At 43.0% G+C, this 23,878-nt stretch overlaps 2 protein-coding genes across 3 annotated transcripts in view; both read right to left on the reverse strand.

Moving 5' to 3' along the window:
* Nucleotides 1–23,878, reverse strand: part of GRIN3A (glutamate ionotropic receptor NMDA type subunit 3A) — a 167,449-nt gene that overhangs the window by 15,426 nt on the left and 128,145 nt on the right. Inside the window, exon 7 of one of the 2 annotated variants that reach the window (XM_040481857.1) lies at nt 22,648–22,793. The exons of the other annotated variant lie outside the window; for it this stretch is intronic. Within the exon in view, the coding sequence (XP_040337791.1) occupies nt 22,728–22,793 (66 nt within the window). The 3' untranslated portion in view covers nt 22,648–22,727. Of the gene's footprint in view, nt 1–22,647; nt 22,794–23,878 lie in introns of those variants that run through there. 2 annotated transcript variants of the gene reach the window in all.
* On the reverse strand, nt 11,672–12,783 carry PPP3R2 (protein phosphatase 3 regulatory subunit B, beta). The gene is made up of 2 exons (XM_040481858.1): nt 12,099–12,783; nt 11,672–12,067 (listed from the first exon to the last, which is right to left on the reverse strand). The coding sequence occupies exon 1, from the start codon at nt 12,670–12,672 to the stop codon at nt 12,160–12,162; it is 513 nt and encodes a 170-aa protein (XP_040337792.1). The 5' UTR covers nt 12,673–12,783; the 3' UTR covers nt 11,672–12,067; nt 12,099–12,159.

Consider the following 23,878-nt stretch of genomic DNA (forward strand, 5'->3'; position numbering starts at 1 on the left):
TGACTGGGGTTTTGGGTGAGGTGGGAATGCTTTGTGTCCTTTTTTCTTTTTGTTTTTCATTTTTCATTTAAAACAATGGAAAGGACTCCCACCATCTGGAAATTCACTAGCCAACATATTTCTAGGAATGGACTAGAATCAGATAAAGGGAGATGCCTGTACTGTCAAATGTCCTGAGTGGTTTCTGCCCACACCATCAGTGCTCCCAGTGATACACAGAGGCCAAGACCACCAATTTCGTTGCTGCCTAAACTGTGCTTTGCATCTTGCTCAGATGTGGACATTTGAAACATCTGACAGCTGGTTAGATAACTGACTAGTTCTCAAACCTCCAGCAGGAAATGCATTGAAAGTATTTCATGCACCATTTGCCTTAGATGTGACTAAGTCCCGAGCCCCCAGTGCACATCTCTCAACACACGACAACTACCACTTTCTGTATCCTCTAAGGAGTTGTCTATACTTGTTTTCAAGTCCTCTGTCCTCATTCTCTTTTGGATTCACTCCCATCAGGCTTTTTGTCCCAACCGATAACCTTGATGACTCCTGTCGAAGCCATCAATAACCTCCACATTGCCAAAGCCAGATCAGTTTTCACCTTATTCATGTATCAGGTTGGACACCATTGATTATTTCATCCTCTTTGACATATTTTCTTCAATGTTTCAAGGATACCTTTGTTCTACTTCAGTCTTGTTTACTGGTTGCTCCCCACCTTTCTGATCATAAACGTTGGCATGCCTTTGATTCTTTGGCTACGTTCACTTTCCTATCCAGACTCTTGGCTTTAAATACTACCCATATGTCAATGACTTGTACATTTACATCTTCCCCAAGATGTAAATGTCTCTCTACTTGGATATCTAATGGACATCTCAAACTTAACACGTTGAAATAAGCTAACTCCCCCCCCCCCCCCCACACACACACTGGAAACTGCTTCTCATAGTCTTTCTCATCAAAGAATCTCCATCGTTGAAATTGCTCAGGCCAAAAACCTTAGAGTCATCTTTGTCTCCTCTCTTTCTTTAGTCTTCCATTCCTAGGGTGGCTGTAAATATGGTGGACCCTACCTTCAAAGTTTACCCAGAGTCTGATGGCTTTCCACCACTTCCACCGGCCACTCTGGTCTATGCCACCATCATCTCTTACCTAGCCTAATCAAATAGCCTTCTATTTGATTCCCTGACCCCCTCAATCTGTCTTCTGCACAGGATTCAGCTTAACCTCCTCAAAATACCATGTCATTCAATGAGTGGTGACAGTATTCCATCTCATATAGAGTAAACATCAGAGTCCTTACAATGGTCTACACGACCTTCCATGATTTAGGCCCACACTTCCTGACTTCATATCCTTCTCTCACTTGTTCATTCTGCTTAGCTACTTGGGCTTCCTCATGCTTCTTTAAGTCTACGGAGCAGGTGAGGGTCTTCGTTTTCTGTTCTCTCTGCCTATAACTCTTTAGCCAGTAATCAATACTGTTCCTTCCCCACATTTTCTGCAAGTCTCTATTCAAATGTCATTTATCAGTAAAGTCTACCCTAACCGTGTGGTTAAAAAGGCAAATCTTGGGGCCTCTGGGTGGCTCAGCCGGTTAAGCATCTGACTTCGGCTCAGGTAATGATCTCGAGGTTCGTGAGTTGGAGCCTTGCGTCGGGCTCTCTGCTGACAGCTCCAAGCCTTGAGCCTGCTGCGGATTCTGTGTCTCTCTCTCCCTCTCTGCCCCTCCCCTGCTCACACTCTGTCTCTCAAAAATGAATAAACATTAAAAATTTTTATTTTTTAAAAAGACAAATCCTGCCCTTCTCCCCTTTCTTTCCTGGATACAACCTATCCCCCCTCGCTGTTCTTTTTCCCTACTGAGATAATGTATAGTAGTTTATTGCCTATTTTGCTCCTCAAGTAGAATGTAAGCTCTAAGAGGCCAGGGATTTTGCCCATTTTGTTCTGAGCATACACTAATTGCCTAGAGCAGTGCCTAGCATTTGCTAGGTATTCAATTAATATTTTTTGAATGAATGGAGGAAAGTGTATGAAAGCTGGAATCTTTTTTTTTTTTTTTAATAACGTAAACGTACACAAAATTTTACCCCAAACACTTTCGTATATCTCAGGAGATTTTTAGAATAATTCTGTGAAGGGAAAGACAGAGATGGATATTCTCAATTGATAGATAAGAAAACAGGCCCGGAGACCTTGGAGAACTTGCCATCCTGACTTCTAATGCCAGTGTTCATCATTCATCACTCTGGGGACCTCACTGGGGGGAAATACATTTACAATTAAAAAAGTAAAAAATTGGAGACAGAATGTAATGATTTTAGCTGGCTTGTGTATATTGTACTGATTTTATTCCCTTCATGTAGTCTGGTGGGTCTACCAATCACAGATTCCCTGTTCTTTGGTCCCCTAATGCCAAGCATGTGACCCAAGGTAAAACCAATTTGCATTTGAAGCAGAGACTTTTGGCATCGAAAGTGGGTGAGGCTGAGTCATTTCCAATGTCAGTGCCTCAAAGGCACAGGCCCCTATTTCCTGCCACTAACATCCCTTGAATCCCATGGCTCCAGAGGCATCATCAGTTACTCTCTTTCTTACTCCAAAACATCGAGTTCCCTGATAATCTTTTGATAATCTCTTCTTTTCCCCTTGCTTAAATTAATCTGTTGCTTGCAACCAAAGAATCTGAGCTGACAGACTGCTTAAAGAATTAAGCTCCTCTAGCTCTGAGGTACAAATACAATCTCCCTTGATATAGACTTTATTTCTCATGCAGAACGCTGAAATGAATGGGTGAGCCTGTTCTAGGCAGATTTCTCTGACAGGGTGAGGTTTGCTTTTCTCTCTCTGCCTCCAAAAGCTCAGTGTATAGTAGGTGCTCAATAAATAGCTTATTAAATACAGTATATATCTGAAAAGAAACTTAGTTATAATTACTCTCATGATTTCCAACACCTTGTAAATATGCTTCTCTCAGAGCAAAATAACTACAAGAACCAGGGGAGATCATTTCATATTTCAGTGATTTAGTGCTTTAAACTTTGCATGGTCTCCTCTGAGTCTGCAAAACCCAATCCTGGTGTTCACAATAATTTTCGTTGTTCTTAAAAAAAATTTTTTTTAATTTATTTTTTGAGAGAGAGACAGAAAGAGCAAGCAGGGGAGGGAGAGCGAGAATCCCAAGCAGGCTCCACACTGTCAGCACAGAGCTAGCCTAGATGTGGGGCTTGATTTCCCAAGCCATGAGATCATGACCTAAGCTGAAACCGAGTCGGACGCTTAACAGACTGAGCCACTCAAGTGCCCCTTTCGATTTTCTTTCCTAAGAACAGCCCCTACTCCTATTCTTATTAAAGAAAAACAAAAGAGGTGCCTGGGTGGCTCAGTCGGTTAAGTGTCTGACTTAAGCTCAGGTTATGATCTCACGGCTCGTGGATTTGAGCCCCGTGTCAGGCTCTGTGCTGACAGTGGAGCCTGCTTCAGATTCTGTGTTTCCCTCTCTCTCTGCCCCTCCCCACTCACACTCTCTCTCTCTCAAAAATAAACATTAAAAAAAAAAAAAAAAGAACAGGAGGAGGTGGGGGGAAAAATGGTTTTAGTGAGAGGTAAAGAAAAGAAAGGCTGTGGAGCCTCTGAAATATGGATGACTCCTAGATACTTGGAAGCAAGATGAGTAGGAAGCAAATGCTGTTTCTAATTTAGAAAACCTGATTTATATATATATATATTTGCCACCCACTCTTTTGACCAGAAGAACAGCAGCTCAATAAATTTGGCAGATTCATTGTTGCGTCTATACATACTACCCTCTGAGGGTAGTCTGAGCTGTCAGCACAAAGCCTGACACGGGACTCAAACCCACAGACCGCAAGATCATGACCTGAGCCCAACTGGGCTGCTTAACTGACTGAGCCACCCAGGAGCCCCTACCTCTGTCTTCTTTAACCTGGAATCTGCTTAATGGCTCTGTCACCATGGCACTGCCCATGCTGCTGAAGAAATTCTCTCTCTGTTGCTTAGATTTCCCAAGCCCCTGTTCCTTCTAGGCTTTGACAACCATTTTTCAGCTTTGGACCTGGTGCTCAATTTGCCACATTAGCTCCATTGTGCAGTCTTTTGAAAATCTAAATTTATTATTAAAACAACTCAAAAATATTTCTAAAACTTAGAGATGACTAACCATAATCCTTTTCCTATACAAATACTTTCTTGTTAAAAAAATATTTTAGGGGCACCTGGGTGGCCCAGTTGGTTGAGTGTCTGACTTCCAGTCAGGTCACGATCTCTCAGTTAGTGAGTTCAAGCCCCACATCAGGCTCACTGCTATCAGCCTGTCAGTGAAGTGCACTGCTTTGGACCCTCTGTCCCCCTCTCTCTATCCCTCTGCCTCTTGCACTCTCCCAAAAATAAATACAAAAATTTTTTAAATTTTTCAGTAATCTCTACGCCCAACATGGGGCTTGTGAGAAATAAGCCACTGACCCAATCAAAGGAGGGACACGGATACTAGGAGCACAGTGAAGTGAGGCTTTAATCAACGTTCTTGCAAGAGTGTGTCTGATGGGCAGGCACACTTGGGGCAGTTACAGCAGACAATCTATCTCCTAGCTTGCAAGTCCCTCCCCTGGCTCCTCATTGGCTGAGTACTACAGAGGTTATAGCCTTATGCAGACATCACCTATGTCCTATGACTACTAAGGCAAAAAGTAGTCTGATTGTAACAAATGTACATTCCCTGAGGTGATGCAGAGACTTTTGGTCCCTCTCCCCTTTGTTCTTTGGTTCATGCTTATTGCAAAGGCCATGAAAATAAGCCTGGTGAAGCAGAGACAGGAAGAAGAACCAGGAAGTGAAGGGCTCAAGGGTTTGGGACTCCATTACGGGGGAGGGAGAGCTTCATATATATATATATTTCCAATAGGTTGTAAACCTACTATTAGACAGCACAGCTTTTGTTTGCTTTTTCTGAAAATGAATCATCTCCCTTCCTTCTCACAGGGCTCAAACTCACAAACCCAAGGTCAAGAGTCTCATGCTCTACCAACTGAGCCAGCCAGACGACCCTACAAATACTTTCTTTCAATTCTTCATTTTCTCTTCTGAACTGCATATGAACCATACACATATGTATTTTCCAGAGTTATGTAACCATAACAATCATCCTTTTTAAAAAACAATACAATTTTTAAAAAATGTGAGTTTAGTCGTTTTATTAATTTTAATGACTCTATATTATCACCTATTATTTATCATAATTGACTTAACTAATCTCAAACTGTCAAGTGTTTGATTTTCTTTAATATTATTCATTATACATACACGATAAATACTGCTGCAACAAAAAATAATTTGTGTATAACATTTAAAAATTGTTTTTGCTTCTCTGACATACATATTGCAATGGGTGATATTAACAGGTTAGAGAGTATAACCATTCTGATACCTTGTAGTGTGTGAAACAGCTCTCACAAAATGTGAAGAAAATCATTCCCAGAGCTGCCACAATGCACAGATTGCTCACATTCTTGCCAAGCCTGTTTCTTTCTTTTTTTTTTTAAGTTTATTGATTTTTGAGAGTGAGAGAGAGACAGAGTGTGAGTGGGGGAGGGGCAGAAAAGGGAGACAGAATCCGAAGCAGGCTCCAGGCTCTAGCTGTCAGCATAGAGCCTGATGTGGGGCTCGAACCCACAGACTGTGAGATCAAGAGCTGAGCCGAAATTGGATGCTCAACCGACTGAGCCACCCAGGCACCCCAAGCCTGTTTCATAATTAATCATTTTTTCCTGTTTTAAATGTTCTGATTTGTATTTATTTAGTGAGGCTAACTATTTTTTGATGTTTGTTTTTCCTATCTCCTTTTGTATGAATACTATATTTGTATCCTTTGCCAATTATAGATTTCAGACAAGGTGAGGCTTTTTACTGGAAAAAGCTATTAACCTCTTTCCAAACATGTTATTTATGTTTCTCTAATTTTTAAGTTTTACCGTTAGCTTTGTTTTGTGAGATTTTATTATACAGACGTTTGAAATTTTATATGGTACATTTATTTTGACTATTATAAATTCTTCTATTGTTTCTGTTGTTACAAGAGTATCAGTTGGGATAAATGTTTTATGAGCAGTTGCTGTATTTCTGAAAAATAACGAGCACTTTAATCCATCCTGAGCTTTTGTACTAAAGAGTGGAACACGTTATTTTCTCTTTGTTGAGACTTTGCATTTCAGCTCCTTGCTTCAGAGGTGCCTTAGCCAATGAAAGCTCACACTCATCTTGGGGTGGCATGCATTCCTTTATGATATGGGCTTTGATTTAAAATTTTCAGATTTTAAAAATATTGGAAAATAAAAAAATTGTGAGGATGGGGACGCATGGGTGGCTCAGTCAGTTAAGTGTCCAAGTCTTGATTTTGGCTCAGGTCATGATCTCATGGCTCGTGAGATCGAGCCCCACGTCAGCCTCTGTGCTAACAATGTGGAGCCTGTTTGGGATTCTCTCTTTCCCTCTTTCTCTGCCTCCCTCCTGCTCGCATGCCTGTGAGCTCTCTCTCTCTCTCTCTCTCAAAATAAATAAACAAACATTAAAAAATTGTGAGGACAAACATCATGTAAAGCCTCTGAACTGTCAGGTTGTATGCAGCTTTCTGGCTGCTGGTGTCCCTTCAGTGTTCTGTTTTTTCATTATGAATCAGCTAATGCCTTTAAAGCTGACACATGATTTGCTGCTCTTCACACAGTCACCAGCCTTTGGGATAGCTACAGTAGCAAATATGAAAGGAGAGGGGTCCAGTTCTGATTCTCAGTCTAGTGGCCTGACTTTTATGATGTCACCTTGTCCTTAAAAACACCCAAACCTCTTCCTTTTTGAGGCATGCAAAGTAGACAAAACACAGTAGCTGTACCAATGGCCTCCTACATGCTAACAGAGAGAATCAATAGCATAGAGAAGTGAAGAATAGAATTTGTAACTAAACAACACAAAAATTTCCTGAGCGTTTTCCCTGAGAATGTATCTAAAGCATGATAGACTTAAGAGGATAAACCAACAGTGCTAAGGCTGTATTTTCTCCTGTGTTTTAAAAAAAGAGGTGTTTAGTGGTTTGGGATTACAACATATGGTAGAGAGCAGAGACAATTCATTAATATAGGATTCCTAACAACATACTGTTACTGATCTGTACAGCTGCGGAGTATATTGGTTGCTATTATCAGTTTAATCTAAATCCTGTCACTTATTTTTCAAAATGAGATGAAGGCAGAAGATAACTTAAGACTGTCTTGCTTAAATGACATGTCAGATAAAGGGCTAGTATCCAAAATCTAGAAAGAACTTCTCAAACTCAACACCCAAAAAATGAATAATCCAGTGAAGAAATGGGCAAAAGACATGAATAGACACTTCTCCAAAGAAGACATCTAGATGGCTGACACATGAAAAAATGCTCCACATCACTCATCATCAGGGAAATACAATCAAAACCACAATGAGATACCACCTCACAGCTGTCAGAATGGCAAACATTAACAACTCAGGCAACAACAGATGTTGGCGAGGATGGGGAGAAAGAGGATCTCTTTTGCACTGCTGGTGGGAATGCAAACTGGTGCAGCCACTCTGGAACAGTATGGAGGTTCCTCAAAAGATTAAAAATAGAACTACCCTACACCTAGCAATTGCACTACTAGGTATATATCCAAGGGATACAGGTGTGCTGTTTTGAAGGGGCACATGCACCCCAATGTTTATAGCAGTGCTACTGACAATAGCCAGAGTATGGAAAGAGCCCATAATGTCCATCGGCAGATGAACGGATAAAGATGTGGTATATATGTGTGTATACACACACACACACACACACACACACACACACACACACACTCGAGTATTACTTGACAATCAAAAAGGATGAAATCTTGCCATTTGCAACTATATAGATGTAACTGGAGGGTATTATGCTAAGCGAAATTAGTCAGAGAAAGACAAATATCATATGACTCCACTCACATGAGGACTTTAAGAGAGAAAACAGATGAACATAAGGGAAGGGAAACAAAAATAATATAAAAACAGGAGGATAAAACCTAAAGGACTCCTAAATATAGAGAATAAAGAGGGTTGCTGGAGGGGTTGTGGGAGGGGGGATAGGCTAAATGGGTAAGGGGCATTAAGTAATCTACTCCTGAAATCATTGTTGCACCATGTGCTAACTTGGATGTAAATTAAACAATAAATTAAACTTTTTTAATCTTTTCTAAAAAAAAAAAAAAAAAAAAAGAAAAAGGACTGCCTTGCCTAACTCTCCCCACCCACTGCCCGCGATGTGCAGAATGAAAGTGGAGGGGGCTGCTTGCTTCTTGACAGTTCATACCTTTGGTGAAAACTGAGGCTTGATTACATTAATAAGACTATCAGAGGGGCGCCTGGGTGGCTCAGTCGGTTAAGTGTCCAACTTCGGCTCAGGTCATGACCTTGTTGTTCGTGGGTTCGAGCCCTGCATCGGGCTCTGTGTTGACAGCTCAGAGCCTGGAGCCTGCTTCAGATTCTGTTTCTCCCTCTCTCTGTCCCTCCCCCACTTGCTCTCTGTCTGTCTCTCAAAGATAAATAAATGTTAAAAAAAAAATCAAAAACAAAAAAAGACTATCAGAAATAATCTGAAGTGGGTAAATATATCTGAAGTGGGTAAATACAAGAACTATAAAAAATAGGTGGCAATGCAGTGAGCTGGAGAAAGCTCAGTGTTTGGGGTCAGAAAGCCTGGTTTAGGTTCTTGCTTTGCCGTTCACCAGCTGGGAGACCTTGGAGAAGATTCTAGATCTCTCTACAGCATCATCTGTTAAACTGAATGATGGCACCTACTTCACAGTGTTGTTATGACTAAATGATATAACAAATGTAACAATACCTGGGACAGGTGTTCAGTAAGTGTTAACTACCATTATCACCCCAAGAAGCTGTACAGAACTAGATTTGTTGGCAACTGACAATTAACAGAAAAATCAGAGTATTCTAACTTGGAAGTGAATGTGATCTTTCTTCCCAAATATCCATACAACCAAACACCTATACAGTCAGATCTTTCCAATTGCTGAAGCTAGGAACAGGCTCTCAGTTCAAGGTCATTGCCATAAAGCCCTGACTGATTGAGCAATTAGCTTGTTAATTCTAGCCAGTCCAAAAGCTGAAATATTTTTCCTCTTCTTGTTAAATTTAAACATGTAACCCAACATGTTTCAAACCCTTGGTCATAATTTAAAATTTCTGTATTTTAATGTGCACATTGCAGAGTACATAAATAATGTCTCCGAGAGGCCTTCTTGGCTAACACTACCATGCTCGCTTTCCTCGTGCAAAGATTCCTCCACAAAAATCAAATAGGTTGGGCTTGAATGAGAATCTTTCATTTTTTAAAAAACATTTTAAAAGACTATTTGAAGAACAGGTTTACAGAAATGTGTAGAAAGTATAAAACGTTTGCATATATCCCTTCTTGCCTACACAGCTTCAGTTAGTAACTTCTTCAAGGGGTGCATTTCTTTCAAGTGATGGACCAACTTGATAGGTTTATTGTTAACTAAATTGCGTCATTTACATTAGGCCCACTCTTTGTGTCGTGCCTTTTATGGAGTTTTCCAAAATGGGCAATGTCATATATTCATCATTAGAGTATCATACAGAACAGTTTTGCACTCCTAAATATGCCCTGTGCTCCACCCGTCCATCTTCCTCTCCTTCGGGGCTTCTGGCAAACTCTGACCTGATCTTTTTATCAGAATGAGGGTCTTTCATTTTAACTTTCTCCAGTCAAGAAGTCTTTGTTCCTTCTGCAAATGAGAGGGTGGGAAGGACTATGACATTGCTTCCTTTCTGGATTAGGATTACACAAATATTCAGTTAATTTTAGAGTGGTGTGGCTGAGTACTAAGTAAGGGTTCAAAAAGAACCAACAGGCCTCCTGTTTCATATGTATATATATATTATATATATACGTATATATATATAATATATATATATATATATAATGTATACACACACACACACACACACACACACACACACACACATATATGAATGGAATGGAAGGGAATTAGAATGAACCCATTGTGTTCTAGGCACTTTACATGTTTTATTTATTTTTATTTTTTTAGTAGGCTCTACACCTACTCACAACACCTAGATCAAGAATCGTATGGTCTACTGACTGAGACAACCATGTTTTATCTTTTTGAATCCTCTAAATAACCATAGGAGGGATCCTTGTTTTAATTAGGAGAAAGGACACTGAGAGGTTAAGAAACTTGCTCATGCTCACACAGCTAATAAGTGACTGTCATAAAAACCCAGTTGTAAATGAATCCAAACCCAGTTGTGTCTGAACCTTTGAATGATGTTATCCTGCAATAGGGGTATGGCTCATAACACTACAGGGTTGGTACCATTTACTAATCATTAATACATTAGGACCACACAGGAATTAAGGGGACAAAGAGTCCTATCTTTTGTGGTTCCAAGATAATCTACTAAATAAAAAGTAGGGGAGCCTTTGGCAGATGGGTGCCCTGACAGTAATTAAAATTGTGGATTTTTCTTACTTTTGTTTTTTCAAGACTAGCTACTGTCTTCTTCAAAACATAGGAATAATAATATCTTTCAAATAGATCTTCCTCATCCTGAGCAACGTCACCTGAGTTTTGTCCAGTGTAGGGAGAGTATGTCTCATTGTCCTGGTGTTTTGAGACCAGGGGGAGTGTCCACTCTGAGGAAGAGGATTGGTGGGAAGTGGCAGATGCTGGGACCAAGGACAGCTTGTTTTCTGAGAACTGACAGTAAGTGGGGCCTTGGAGAGCTGGTAACATCTGGGATACAGGCAGTGGTAGATTTACTGGTACGATGGTTCTCCAACAGAACAAAACAAAAACCTTTTGCTCCTTTCTGTGATATACTAGTTCCACCACAACCAATTTCAAACTATCGACATGACATCACTGAACACAGGGGTAGGAAGAGATGCATACACACTGATCCAGTGTGAACAGGCTCTGGTACACCCTTTGGCTGCAGATTTATTAGGGTGTGAGGAATGAAAAGTCCTCCCTTCTCTCAGTTTCCCTGCCAGGCCCAAGGTCTTATGTTTAAAGCTAAGTTTTAGTCAGTGCAGACAGCACTCCCCCTGCCTGCTGCCGAGATATGTTTGCCCATCTCTTCATCTTTTGAGTACCAGGAGCAACACCACTTCAGCATCCCAGGGGAAGCCTGCTGCAGCTGAGATCTTCACTGACTCTGCCTTGTGGAAAGAACGACTCTGAATCTGTCCCCTTCCCTTTAATTGGGGGTTGGCGGGTGGTGGTGAGTTTTGGAGGTGAGAGCTTTCTAAGAAGGTCCCTGCCCTGTCTGTCTGGAAGCAACCTTAACCAAACTTAATATTGGGGGCGGGTCACCCATCCTGAAAGACTGACCACCACTGAGGCGGATAGTTGGGCTGGGCATTCAGTCCAGGCTTAGTATTTCTTGCAAGAGCCCTGAGACCAGCCTCTGGGCAGGAGCTGGAACAATGAGACAGGAGGAGCCCTTCAGACATGCTCAGGAATTTCTGGATGAAGATGGGAAGGGGGCTGCAGCCTGGGAAAGGGAAGGATGGGCTTTCCCTGTCCAGAGAGAGCTGCTTAAAAGGTGCTCAGCCAAGATAAATATATTTATTCCTGTTGCCACAATAGGAAGTTAACAATCTGTCAAAAAATACCTGGATACCACAGATAAATGAAAGTAGTTCACCTAACACCTGACTGAAATTGTGCAGTTTTCTCCATATACAAGCATGAGAAGTAGAGGCAAAGAAGTGTATATATTCTTATTTTTGAAGTTTTCAACTTCTTCTTGACTCTTTATAGTTTGGTTTCTGGATCAAAGCAAAGCAAAAGACGTTTATAAAAGCCATTTGTTTTTCTTTCCCCACCACGCTCCTCTGGGGTGTTACCCTGAAGCACTGAGAGAAGAATTAATAACACCGAGCTGGTCATGAGGTTCACGTTAGACAATGTGGCTTCACAAAGAGAAACACTTCCAAATAAGTCAAGAGAGACAGGTGCTGGGCTGCCTGGAGCTGATCTTGAAAGAGACAGGTTAAGTGAGAGTTGGTGGGTGGTGCTCTTAAAAAAAGGCTCACACAATTACCACCAACTTCTTGTGGACCTCCAGGTTTCCGACCACCGCACTGAATTCCTCGAAGGATATTCTCCCGTCACCATCCCTGTCCAGGATGATGATGGTTTTGTCCACGATCTGCTGTAACTGCCAGTCTTGCAGGTTGTTCCCCACCATCATCTTCAGCACCTGGAACAGCTCCCCGTTGGAAATGTAGCCGTCTTTATCCATGTCGTAGATGCTGAAGGCAAACCTCAACTTCTGCTCCTCGTCCCCCCTGACGCTGAACTGGGAGGTCCCCACGACGAACTCCTCAAAGTCCACCTCTCCATTGCCGTCGGTGTCGAAGACGTCGATCACTCGCTGCACCAACGGGTTCTGCCGCAGCTCGGGCAGGGACAAGAACTCGTCCACGCTCAGAGAGCCCGAACAGTCCAAGTCCAGCTTCTTAAACCTCTTGCTCAGCCTTTTAATTTCATCGTGGTTGAAGTGGGAACACATCTCCGTCGGGTAACTAGCTTCATTTCCCATCGTGGATGCAGGCACCCGTTCGCAGGGGCGGTGGGCGTGGGCGGGTTCAGGCTGGACAGTTGCGCGGTGGGAGGGCGAGGCTGGCTTGGAGGGCTCGCGGGACACCCACGACCAGAGGGAACAGGGAGGGAGCGGGGAGGGAACACGGAGCGGAGGGGGAGAAGCCAGGAGGATGGGTAGGAGAGAGTGGAGGGTGGAGCGGGGGTGGGGATAGGTGTGGGGGTTTGGCGGGGGGGGGGGGGGGTGGATGGATGCCCAGCACAGCAAGGCTGAGAGGATGCCACGCCCTCCTTCCTTCCCTCCACCACTGGTGGTTTTCTCCCTAGCCCCCTTGCTAGTATTTTATCTTCTCACTTTCTCTCTTTTCCTTAGAAAGTAAATTCCAACGGGGCAGTATCCCCAGCACAGGGCCTGACATGCAGTATGTACTTAATAAACATACATATCAAATGACTGAGTGAGCGGCAGTCAAGGGCTCTTTATGCAAGCCTCGTGTAAGGTCTAAATGAGATGATACATCAAAGTCTTGGTGGTTATACATACTTCCTAAATTCTCCAGGGGAGGGGAAGCCACAATTGACATCCTTCCTATGGTGGTCACTGACCTGTTTCAGGACATGGGGTTCAGGGTCTTTGTAAGAGACCACCCAGATATCACACATAATTTCTCACATGGATCACTTATAGGCAATAACATATTCCTGAGGAGTACACACAATGCTGAACTCAGGGCATTTTTCAAGAAGACACAGTTCCCAAGAATACAGCCTTGGTCGTTCTATTACTTGGAATCCGTCATCTTGGCCTTCATCTTTGTTGAACTGGTGCCTGGTGGCTCTCCTGCTTTGGGAATGGCTGTAATGTGCCCAGAGAAGCCTTTTGCAGGTTTTGAGAGTGACAGTGGCCCTTACACTGTCTCTTCTCCCTTTGCTTAAACTGGATTTGTCCTTTCTGTTAAAGATTAATCTCACATGCTGCCCCCCCCCCCATATTCCTTTTTCCTTTAGGAGCACATCAGTTATCCCAAATGCATAAGAAATAAACATGATTCCAGAGCAAATTTGATTCAAAGGGACTAGGGGGAACCCCAGGCCACTAAATCAAACTGAAGGGGGCAAACATTCACTTAAAAAATGTTAGCACCTCCTTTGTGCTTTAAGTAAAGCCAAAATAACACTTTAGAGGCAAGCATGCTTAAACTGGCACAAACAAAGCCATGGGATGAATACCTCACCACAGATCTAGACAGCTTAAGGAAAAGAAAGAAAAGGTCTGTAGGCTAAAATATTTAACTTACTAAATTATTATCCCAACTGATTGAATTAACTACATCTGAAAGAAACATGATAGGGTGGAAAAAAAAAATCTAAGAACAACCCAGCATCAGATCTGAAAACTGCCCACTTAGTAGCAGTAAATCCTTACACCTTGAAAAACATCAGTTTTCCCATCTGTAAAATGGGGCTAATAATACATTTTGTACAGCTGGATGAGGATTAAAGCTGATATTACCCAAAATGATAAAACATTATCGTTGTTATTATTATTATTATTATTATTATTATTATTACTAATTTCAGTACTATTTAGCCTGCAGGTAGAGATAAGGTCTTAAAGAACAGTGGCGGCCTGGGCACTCATGTGTATGGATGTCATTTGACGAGCACCCTTGTGCACCTTTTACAGTATGCTACTCACTGCTCTCACACTTTATCAGCAGCAACTTTGGCTCCTCTGGTTCAGCACACTCCTTGAGGACTGCCTGCAGACCTCCTATTGCAGGCTAGAGGAACACAGCGACCGACCTCACTGGCCCATCAAGCACCCTTACAGAGCCCTCGCCAACTTTCCCCTGGTGGGCATCACTTGGAAAGGAGTTATTCATGTGGGAAACTTTTAGTAAGCGTATTCCTCTATGTGTCTTATTAGGAAGTAGTGAGGGGTCGTGGAGAGAGCATAAGAATTCAATAGACCAAGTTCCAGTCTTTGTTCTGCCCTGATTAGCTGTGAGCCCTTAGAGGAGCCACTACTGTCCCAGCCTCCGTGTCCTAAACTGTACAACGGTGATAGTAATTGTAACTGCCTTCTCCATTGCATGTGGTTATTCTGAGAGGAAGATGACGGAGTGCATGTAGAAATGTTACATAAGAGAAGTATTGTCACAAGAGTTACCTAATGGTCAAACAGACGGTATCAGGAAGATGGTACCACTTCACTAAAATAATTCAGTGTGCACCCAAGAAGTGCCCTACTCTTGCCTTGCAGAGGATGTAACCTCATGCTGATCTTAGGTTTTAGTCAATGTGCCGTTGAGTTCCCCACTGCGCCACTGTCCTCGGGCATTATTATGGGGCTCAGTGCCATGGTTTCAATTTTCTCTGGCTGTTATCCTCAGTCATTTTCACTGTTACTTTTTCTGTTTATTACTGTGGAGGGATCTGGACTGTCAGACATTCATTGCAGTAAATAAATTAAAAGGGTTGACTGACTGTTTTGGAAGAAATCAGGAGCCTGATGGCACTTCCATTTCAGCAAGCCATTTGGGCCCCCCCCCCCCCCCAACGTTCGGGTAAAGAACTATGAGATGGTTGTGTGCAAAAATAACGGACATTGGGAAATAAAACCAACAGAAATGGAAGTGAGGAGTCCTGTGGCTCACTTAAACCTTCATCTTCCAAGTTAGTCAGGAGAATGGGTTTCTGAGCAGTATCACACAGCCATTCTGGGAGCTTCACAGGTGGTTGTTGACCTTGACCTGGAAGCCTTCACCTATCTGTGATGTTGCCAATCACCATACTGGCCCATCCTTACAGACTGGGGAACCACTCAGCCCTGAGGTTAAAACCTTTTCTGAGCACCAGATTTCTCATCTGCAAAAAGCAGGAATAATATAATGGTGTCACGGTGTTATTTTAGGTTTAGGTGAGAGAACATCTACAATAATAAAGCCATCTACATTAGCACACCAAAACACAGTAGGTGCTCAATACCTTTTGTACCCTAGCTCCTTTCTTTTCCCTTTCTTCCTTCTTTATTTGCTTTCTCCAAAGCGGATGTTTGGCCCCGGCTATATGTGTTTATTTTTCACAAGGATGTGGCAAACCTTTTTTCAAGTATATATCGAACACCTACTGTGTGCCAGGCCCTGTGCCAGCTAATGGGTCTTTAGTTGGTAAACAAGATACAGTCCCTGGAGAAATGTACAGCTTTGCTATTGAGAAACCTACACTTTGGGGCGCCTGGGTGGCGCAGTCGGTTAAGCGTCCGACTTCAGCCAGGTCACGATCTCACGGTCCGTGAGTTCGAGCCCCGCGTCGGGCTCTGGGCTGATGGCTCAGAGCCTGGAGCCTGTTTCCGATTCTGTGTCTCCCCCCTCTCTGCCCCTCCCCTGTTCATGCTCTGTCTCTCTCTGTCCCAAAAATAAATAAACGTTGAAAAAAAAAATTAAAAAAAAAAAAAAAGAGAAATCTACACTTTAATAAATAATGTGACTGCAAGGATGTAGCACTATCTGGTCGGTCTTTTATGTTTATCATGTGTATTCAAAAGGATCAAGGGTATTGTTTGATTTTCTTTTCTAATTCTGGCATGGTGTTTAATATGGGCAATGGTTTTCAATCCCCGTTTTGTTATTTAACCACTCTGTGATCTTGGGCAGAATTACTTATTTGAATCACTGCCCATCTCTGAAACAAGGACAATGATTGCTAACTCATAGCGTCATTTTCAGGATTAAATGAGATAGAGCACACAAAGAATTAGGCTCAAGGTCTAGCATATAGTAGGTACAAAAATTATAGGTGCTATAATTATTGCCTGCATTAGGTTTGCCTGGAAAATTTTAATAGATTATTTACACAAATGTAAATGCAGCTATAGTCATCATTTGTTTTCTCCATGAATATTTAATGAACACCTACTATAGGACAGGCATACAATAGTGATCTAAAGCCGGTAATTTTCCAACTGTCTCTGTCCCCACAGAGCTTATAGTTTTGCAGGGAATATGGACATTAACCAAATTACCATGACCAGAAATGTTAAAGGGGTGCCTGCAGTGAGTGTTGCAGGTAAGAGGTAACACAGTAGGAATTTGTGGTGCCACAGGAGTTTACACAATGGGAATTTGATCTGGTCAGAAAGATAAACTAAACCTTTATTGGGGAAGTGATGGTCGAGCTGAAATGTCAAGGATTAGAAGAAATTAACTGGATGTTCTAGGCAGGGATGAGTGTTCCAGGAAGAAGGAACTACATGTACAAAGGCCCTGGGGCAGGGGGAGCATATCAAGTAGGAGACCTTAAAAAAGGCCACTGTGGCCAGAACAGGGAGGTCAAAGGAGAGCATGGTATTAGATGAAGTGAAGAAATGTCTGACTATTCCCTAGACACTGAAGAAAGTGCAACATTTATTCAATCATTCCTTACAGGGCATCATGTATCCAATCACGTTTCTTCAACATGTAGAGCATTGAGAGCATTCAGGGATGGTCCCTACTCAAAGCTTACTGACTGCTGAGTGAACTGAGGCATTAGAGTTATACTTAATTATAACACAAGATGGAAAAGATGTCATCAGAGGTATAAGAGACAAGAACTATAAGAATTCAGAGAATTGAGCAATTGTTGGGAAATTCCTAGCATTCTTGCTGGGAACAAATGGAGGAAGACTTTTCTTTGTAAGAAGTATTGTTTGACTCTGATGAAGGCAAGGGGGAAAGGTACCCTAACCACACGAGTGGGAAAGGGAGGAGTGGAGTTAGTAGCAACCTGTGCAGTGTGGCTGAAGTACTTGAATAAAATATCAAAGTGAAATGGACAGAACCAGATCAACAAGAGTTCTGAACGTTTGGCCAAGACATCTGGTTTCTATAGGACGCAGAAAGAGCAGCTGAAAGCACAGAAGAATGACTGAATCAGAATTTTGTTTTAGAAAGATTAATATGGCACCGTGAAGGGTGAGCTGAACAGGGGAGAGACCGACAGCTGAGAGAGCAGCTAGCAACCAAGGACCACTACATGTGCTTGTCTGGAAAACGAGAGCTTGTGCTAGGCTCTCGGCTCAACAGCTCAACAGCTAGGCTGAAAGAGGCGCTGGAGATGAAAGGGGACGTGTATTTGTCTGCTCGGCTGTCACAGCAAAGTGACAAAGCCGGGGGCTTAAGCAGAAGTTGAGGGTCGCCGAGTTCTGGAGATTAGAAGTCTGAAGTCAAGATGTCAGCAGGACTGTGTTCCCTCTGAGAGCCATAGAGGACTCCTCCTTTGCTTATTCTGAGCATCTGCCATTTTAATGGCAATCTTTGGCATCCCTTGGTTTGCAGCTGCATAAATCCAATTCTGCCTCACGGTCATGGTGTTCTCGCTGTGTCTAACTCTACAGAGGAACTGTCTTCTTATAAGGACATGGGTCATGCTGGATTAAGGAGCCATGCTTCTACAGTATGACCACATCTCAATTTAACTAACCGTGTCTGCAGTGACCCTATTTCCAAACCAGGACTTGTTCTGAGGTACCAGGGGATTAGTTCTTTAAGACCTCAACGTGTCTTTTTGGGGGACACAATTCAACCCATATCACCAGGCCTGAAGTCTTACTAGATAGAAGGATGAAAGGAGGGAGCAGAGGCGAGGCTCCAGATGTGATTGTATGGGCTTCTCTGGCTGACTAGTCCTGTGCTAAGATGTTGCAGGAAGCCATCTATAATGTGTGATAAGAGGGGCACATTTATGAGTGCCTGGGCTCCCCAGTGATGCTGCCTTGTCATCTAGCATGTCCTGAAATCCCACCAATTCCTACAGCTGTATGGGGATACAGTGTCTTCAGAGGCGTTGGATATGACAGAGGAAATGTGAAGGCCATTTGTCACATTGTTAGACTTGGGAACAAAGGTGAGGAACAAAAAAGATGGCTTTTCTGATAGTTGGTGACACTTCACATCATAAACACTAGATGGCAATCTTCACACATTTCCAAGCTTTCTGTTTTTTTTCCAAGCCAGAATCTTTAGAGCATGGAAGCAAATACTTATTAGCACAGGGAATAATTAGGGAGGAGTCTCATTTCATGTGATTCGCCTATAGATTTCAGTGTGTGGAAATCTTAAAAAGTGGAAGGAAGACTCTCTCACAGTAGTCTTAACCAGTTTGAGCACTAGTCATACCTTTTGGTTGCATAGTAAATAACTATTCATAAATATTCATGAGTCTACGGAACATAACCAGGGGAAAAGCAAAAACTGTTAACGGTATTTGGTCCCAGCTATAATTTATGCCCAAGCATCTCTGGTATATAAAGGAGGAGACCCTTATTCTAAGAGCTCTGTTTACTTGGTCATTAGCAAGGGTGAAGAGGGCACTCGCTAGAATTGGTTTTTCCTTGTAGTAAAATTCAAAACTTTTGTCATATATTGTAAGCAGAGAGCAACAGAGAAACAGCCCTACCTTTGTGAAGACGTGGCGTGAGAGGAAAACAACCCGGGAGAATGGTAGGTCTCCAGACTGTCCGCCCAGCAACCGCACTTTGAAAAACCACTGACCACATTTAAAGAAAAAGAGTTCCTGCTGTTGGTTTAAACATCTGATTTCAGTGCATCTTAATGATCTGCATAAACTACCTTCAGGTTTCCCCACTCAAGTCTAGAAGCTGGTTTTGAAGAAAGGAATACTATGATATAATAGCTGGTTAATCCAGCACTTACAAGGTAGAAAATTCCAGAATCATGTCTTTCTCAAGTCCTCCAGTAAAACAGTCTTCAGTTTTATAACGTATGTAACTAATACATAAGAGTCTTTATGTTGGGATTGTAAGATGCTTGTAATTATAAGATGCTTATACTTCCTGACACTGCTTTTTTGGAGATGGGTCCAAAAGGGAGGGTGCACCAACTGTAATTTCTTGCATGTGCTTGTTATTTACCACATATTTTTTATTCGGCACACGTAGCTCTATACTTAGGGAAAGAGGAGCGAACATTTATTAAGCTAAGTATTCTTCTGAAAATAGCTCATTAAATATTATTTCACTACTTATAAGTAGATTCTACTACTATCTATCCCCAGTTTGGGGGTAAGGATCTGAAGTTTTACAAGTCGCATGGCTTGCATGGATACACAGTGACGGAGCAGGGCATCAAACCTCAGTATGTCTACTTTTGGAGCTGAAAGTCTTTTAGTTATTTCAGACTGCCTTCCATATGGAGATTTTAAAAGATGCCCCTGCTCTCCTGGGGGTAGCAGGGGGCTATGAGGCAGAACACAAGGAAAAGGTGGCCATCTGTGATTTCAGAATCCCTGAGGAGGGCACCACTAAAAGGGCATAAAGTCGTGTCCATCCAGCATGATTGGGTGCAGTGTCTCTGGAGGATGGGGCCAAACTGCATTGCTTTCCCAGGCCTCAGTGCCTTGCTCATGCTCAGACTGGAAGGTTCCTCCTGCTGCAAGGGTTACCTCCTCCAGGAAGCCTTCTCAGATTCCTTCTTCCTCTTCCATGAGCGATTCACAGGCTTGCCTGTGCTACCTCTCTCTCTTATATCTCCTGCTGCTGCCGCCCCTGTGACGGTGTCGGGTAGGGGGTTTGTTCGCAGATCTGTCTCCCTGCCTCTGGCTTCTGTATTCATCTCTGCATCAGCTGCACCTCGTGCAGGGCTGGCACACAGGAGTTCAGTACATGTTTGCTGATGAATGGCTGGCTGGCTGGATGGATGAATGAATCCGTTCTGGTAGCAGACTAAAAGAAAGTGAGGCCTTTCGGAGACTGGCCTCCCTTTCTTCATGTGCAATCCCACTCCACATCATAAAAAGACACACGTAGAGCTTTGTGCTTCTTCAGGTTTCCAGAAAGCACTACCTGGATAGGTTCCATCTGACCTTATGCTTGGCTTAAATATTAAACTTAATTACTTAGGCTATTCCAAGGGAAGCACTCAGCTGTCAAGGTGGCTCCCGACATACACGGGTTTTCAATTTAAAGCAATCTACAGTCATTAACTCTCCTTGCCTCACCATAACTTTCATCAGGTTGAATAGCAGTGACATTTTAAATTGAAAAAGGAAGGGGTAGGGATGAGAGGGGCAGGAGGCTGTTGAGATGTGACCTAGTTGTCAAGAGCAGAACAGACTGCATGGAAACTCACCCCTCCCCCACCCCCATACTATTTCCTTTGGGTTTTTAAAGATAAACTGGAAAGAAAATTGACCAGTATTAAAGCTTCTTTTTCTTCTTTTTAATGTTTATTTATTTTGACAGAGAGAGAGAGACAGACAGAGAGAGACAGAGAGACACAGAGAGAGAGAGAGAGAGAGAGAGAGAGAGAGAGAGAGAGACCAGGGGAGGGGCAGAGAGAGATGGAGAGAGAGAATCCCAAGCAGGCTCTACACTGTCAGCACAGAGCCTGATTGATGTGTGTGTGACCATGAGATCATGACCTGAGCTGAATCGAGTTGGGACATTTGGCGTGTCTGGGTGGCTCAGTTGGTTAAGCATCTCTGACTCTTGGTTTCAGCTCAGGTCGTGATCTCACGGTTCGTGAGTTCAAGCCCCACATCGGGCTCCACGCTGACACTGTGGAGCCTGCTTGGGAATCTCTCTCTCCCCCTCTCTCTGCCTCTCGCCTTCTCACTTTCTCTGTCTCTCTAGAAATAAATAAATAAACATAAACAAATAATAATAAAAAAAAAGAGTTGGGATGCTTAACTGACCGAGCCACCCAGGTACCCCGGCATTGAAGCTTCTTGATGTGACCCATGCGATTTTTTTGGGTTTCAGTGTTCTAGTTGACTAACCCTTTCCTCTTCCCCCACCCCCAAAATTAATAGAGGGAAGAATGTATCTATCATGAGAAAACTCTGTTTTCTCCGTGAACAGTATTAGAAAGTCTTACATGGGATGCACGTTTTGGTGGTCTGGGGTAGTGGTCAGAGATAGAGAGCCCAGACTGGAGGCCAGTCAGTTCCCTGTCCTTCTTCCAGGACCCATCTCTTCAGCTAGTTAAGTCAGGATCCCTCTAAATGTATCAGCTTGAGAAGCACAGCATTCTCTAAGCTGCACAAGCTACGCAGCTCAATCTTAAGGTGAGGAAACAAGCTTAAGAGAACCTAAGTGATTTCCTTATTAGATGACGTTCAGGATTGGGAAGGCCATGGATGGAGAAATTTCAGGGATGTAGTGAAAGTCAAGTTGAGGATGAGCTCAGGATGGAATGGTGGCAAGTTTCTTATGGTGCACTTTCCTTGGTATTCAGAAACACCGAAAGGTACAATGATTTGCTTTTAGACTGCTCCAAAATTTACTTCTCCTTTTCCTTAGACCATGTAATCAAGGCCTCTGAATTCCTGAGATGGAACTCCTTTCATGGCAATGTCCAACTTCCTGCTTAGTATGTATTTGTTTCCCACATATAACAACACAAGGAGACACCTGGATTCAGAGGCAGAAAACCTTATAACAATCCGGGAAGACAGGGCTTCGACCGAGGTTGAGACACGTTAAGTAACTTTTCCAGACATAAAGCTGCTTCCTTGTAGTAATGGCAGAGCTAAGATGGTCTGGCTCCCAAGACCAGTGTTGTTCCAGTGGACCTGGTTGTACTCTCTCCTTTCTGACCAGGGCAAGGCATGAGCTGTCTGCCTGCAGGCTGGACCTCCGTGTTCTGGTACAGAAGCTACACATTCTCAGATGGTCAGGCTGCAGGCACTTTCCCCTAGCTATTCCATCCCCATCTTTGTCTGCTACCAGGGGCTGTGCCGTGCATTCTTTTGGCCTTCCAGAACACTCTCCACCTTTTCCCACTGGGCTTTGTGCCCTGAGGAGGTCCTCTGTGGACCACAGTGACACGCTCCCTTGACCTAAGGCAGTGGTGGAAAATGAGAAGGTGGGAGGAAACTACTGTCAGGTATTTATTCTCTGGCCATCTTCCAGCCAGGTCACCATTGGTTGGCTATGTCCCTCACCAAAGGCTATAGCTCCTGTTAGAAAACCCCCTTTGAGCCCTTACTCCTGAGTTCTAGGAATGGCTCTCTCCATTTTTTCCCTTGAGCCTAGATGTGGTAATGACTCCTTCACTTCACCTGCTCTGGGACACTACTATTTCTGTTGGTTTCCTTAACCCATACATTTGCAAATGTCTTCTTGAAAACTCTTCTCGGACTGTTTGAGAGTGCTATCCATTCTCTGCCAAGATCACTATTTCCTCTTCCTTCTTTACTGTTTCCAGTTGGTTAAAAGGTAAAACCAATTATTTACTCAATCCATTATTTAAAAGAGACTTCTTTGGGGAGGGCGCCTGGGTGGCTCAGTTGGTTGAGCATCCGACTTCGGCTCAGGTCATGATCTCACAGCAGCTTGTGAGTTGGAGCCCCGCGTCGGGCTCTGTGCTGACAGCTCAGAGCCTGGAGCCTGCTTCGGATTCTGTGTCTCCCTCTCTCTCTGACCCTAACCCACTCACATTCTGTCTCTGTCTCTCTCAAAAATAAGTACACATTAAAAAAAAACATTTTTTTTTTAAATAAAAGAGACTTTTTTTTTTTCTTAATAAAAAGGTATCATTGGGCACCTGAGTCTCAGGTAAGCATCTGACTTTGGCTCAGGTCATGATTTCGTGGTTCATGAGTTTGAGCCCCACAGCAGGTTCTGTGAGAATCCACTTTGGATCTTCTGTCCCCCTCTCTCTCTGCTCTTCCCCCGCTGAATCTCAAAAGAAAAAAAGGTATCATTATACACCTTAATAATTTCTTGGAGAATTTTGGGAGTTTGCTAAACTGCGATCTGCTGACTTCCTTTTCCTAGTTTGCAAATCACAGATTTTACAAAACTGTTGCCCTGGAACTCTAAGTTCACTCAGTGACTTTACCAAAAAATTACATTTTTTTCCTGAGTCAAAGGAAAACGGAGGAATTTAAAGTCTGCCATACGTTTTCCCCAGTGGAACTGATGGACAAGAAGTTTACTGTGAGCGTAGGCACAACTCTGCTAGGAGCATCGTGAAGAAACATCTGAGGTCATTTACAGTTCCTTTGAGAATTGCCGGAGTCTGGTGGGCAGAATTGGACGTGCGATTTTCTAGGTGACTCTGGGGGACCAGATAAAGCCCTGAAGTTCAAAAAAAATGAGTTTATCCTTCAGAGAGACTGCAGCTAGACAGCTCTGGGGTTGCCAAGAGATGGGAGGTGAATAGATCAAAGTCCTCACAGGGGACGAAATACTAATGTCC

Source organism: Herpailurus yagouaroundi, unplaced genomic scaffold, assembly GCF_014898765.1.
Source record: "Herpailurus yagouaroundi ecotype Mexico unplaced genomic scaffold, PumYag 160, whole genome shotgun sequence".
Taxonomy (NCBI): Eukaryota; Metazoa; Chordata; class Mammalia; order Carnivora; family Felidae; genus Herpailurus; species Herpailurus yagouaroundi.